At 49.0% G+C, this 988-nt stretch overlaps 1 protein-coding gene across 1 annotated transcript; it reads left to right on the top strand.

The window, feature by feature from the left end:
- Positions 1-312: 312 nt before the first annotated feature.
- EMH_0056810 (uncharacterized protein) lies at positions 313-678 on the top strand (the record flags this gene model as incomplete). The annotated part of the gene is made up of 1 exon (XM_013497396.1): positions 313-678. The coding sequence occupies one exon, from the start codon at positions 313-315 to the stop codon at positions 676-678; it is 366 nt and encodes a 121-aa protein (XP_013352850.1).
- Positions 679-988: the final 310 nt, after the last annotated feature.

Genomic DNA, 988 nt, shown 5'->3' with positions numbered 1-988 from the left:
TTTTTTTTTTTTTTTGTAGGGTCTGAGCGAGGACGTGTCTATCCACAAGTTCTTTGACGACCCCATGCTGCTCAGCATAGCCAACAACCTGCAGCAATTCTTATAAAATATACTGCATGCAGCAGCAGCAGCAGCAGCAGCAGCAGCAGCAGCAGCAGGGGCGGCGGCAGAGGCTGCAGCAGCAGTAGCAGCAGCAGCAGTAGGTGCAGCTGCTGCAGCAGCAGCAGCAGCAGCAGTAGTTGCTGCAGCAACACTGCAGCAGGAGGAGCAACGGCTGCTCACGCTGCAGCAGCAGCAGCAGCAGCAGCGGCGATGTTAGGATCATCAGAAGTATCAGCAGCTGCAGCAGCAAGAGCAGCAGCAGCTGCAGCAGCTGCAGCAAGAGCAGCAGCAGCAGCAGCAGTGGCAGCTCTTAGTGACAGCCTGGGTACAGGCTTCGCCCGCAGATACAGCAGCAGCAACCACAGCAGCAGCAGCTGCTGCAGCAGCAATAGCAGCAGCAGCAGCAGCAGCAGCTGCAGCAGCAGCAGCAGCAGCAGCAGCATGCTGGTTGTTAGCGTGAGGGATTGTTTGGTCGTTAATTTTATCTTTGGTTTGCTGCTCCCTTCTATGGAGCAGCAGCAGCAGCAGCTGCTGCTGCTGCAGCAGCAGCAGCTGCAGCAGCAGCAGCAGCAGTAGCTGCAGCCGCTACAGCAGCTGCAGGAGAGGCAGCAGCAGCAGCAGCAGCTGCTGCTGCTGCTGCTGTTGCTGCTGCTGCTTTTGTCTGTTTAAAGAAAAAAATTGAGAAGCAGCAGGAGACAGACAAAAGATGTATACTAAACTAAAACTTTTTCTTTTTCTTTTTATTTTATTTTATTTTATTTTGTTCTATTTTATTTTCTTTTTTGTTTTCTATTTGTGTTTATATTTTGTTTATCTAAATAAATTTGTTAAAAACAAAAATAAGAAAAAAATAAAGAGAATATATAAACAAACAAGAAGACAGCTG

This window comes from Eimeria mitis, genomic scaffold, assembly GCF_000499745.2.
Source record: "Eimeria mitis Houghton genomic scaffold, Emh_scaff2649, whole genome shotgun sequence".
NCBI lineage: Eukaryota > Apicomplexa > Conoidasida > Eucoccidiorida > Eimeriidae > Eimeria > Eimeria mitis.
The sequence above is the reverse complement of the archived record's forward strand: the minus strand, read 5'-3'. Positions and strand labels throughout refer to the sequence as shown.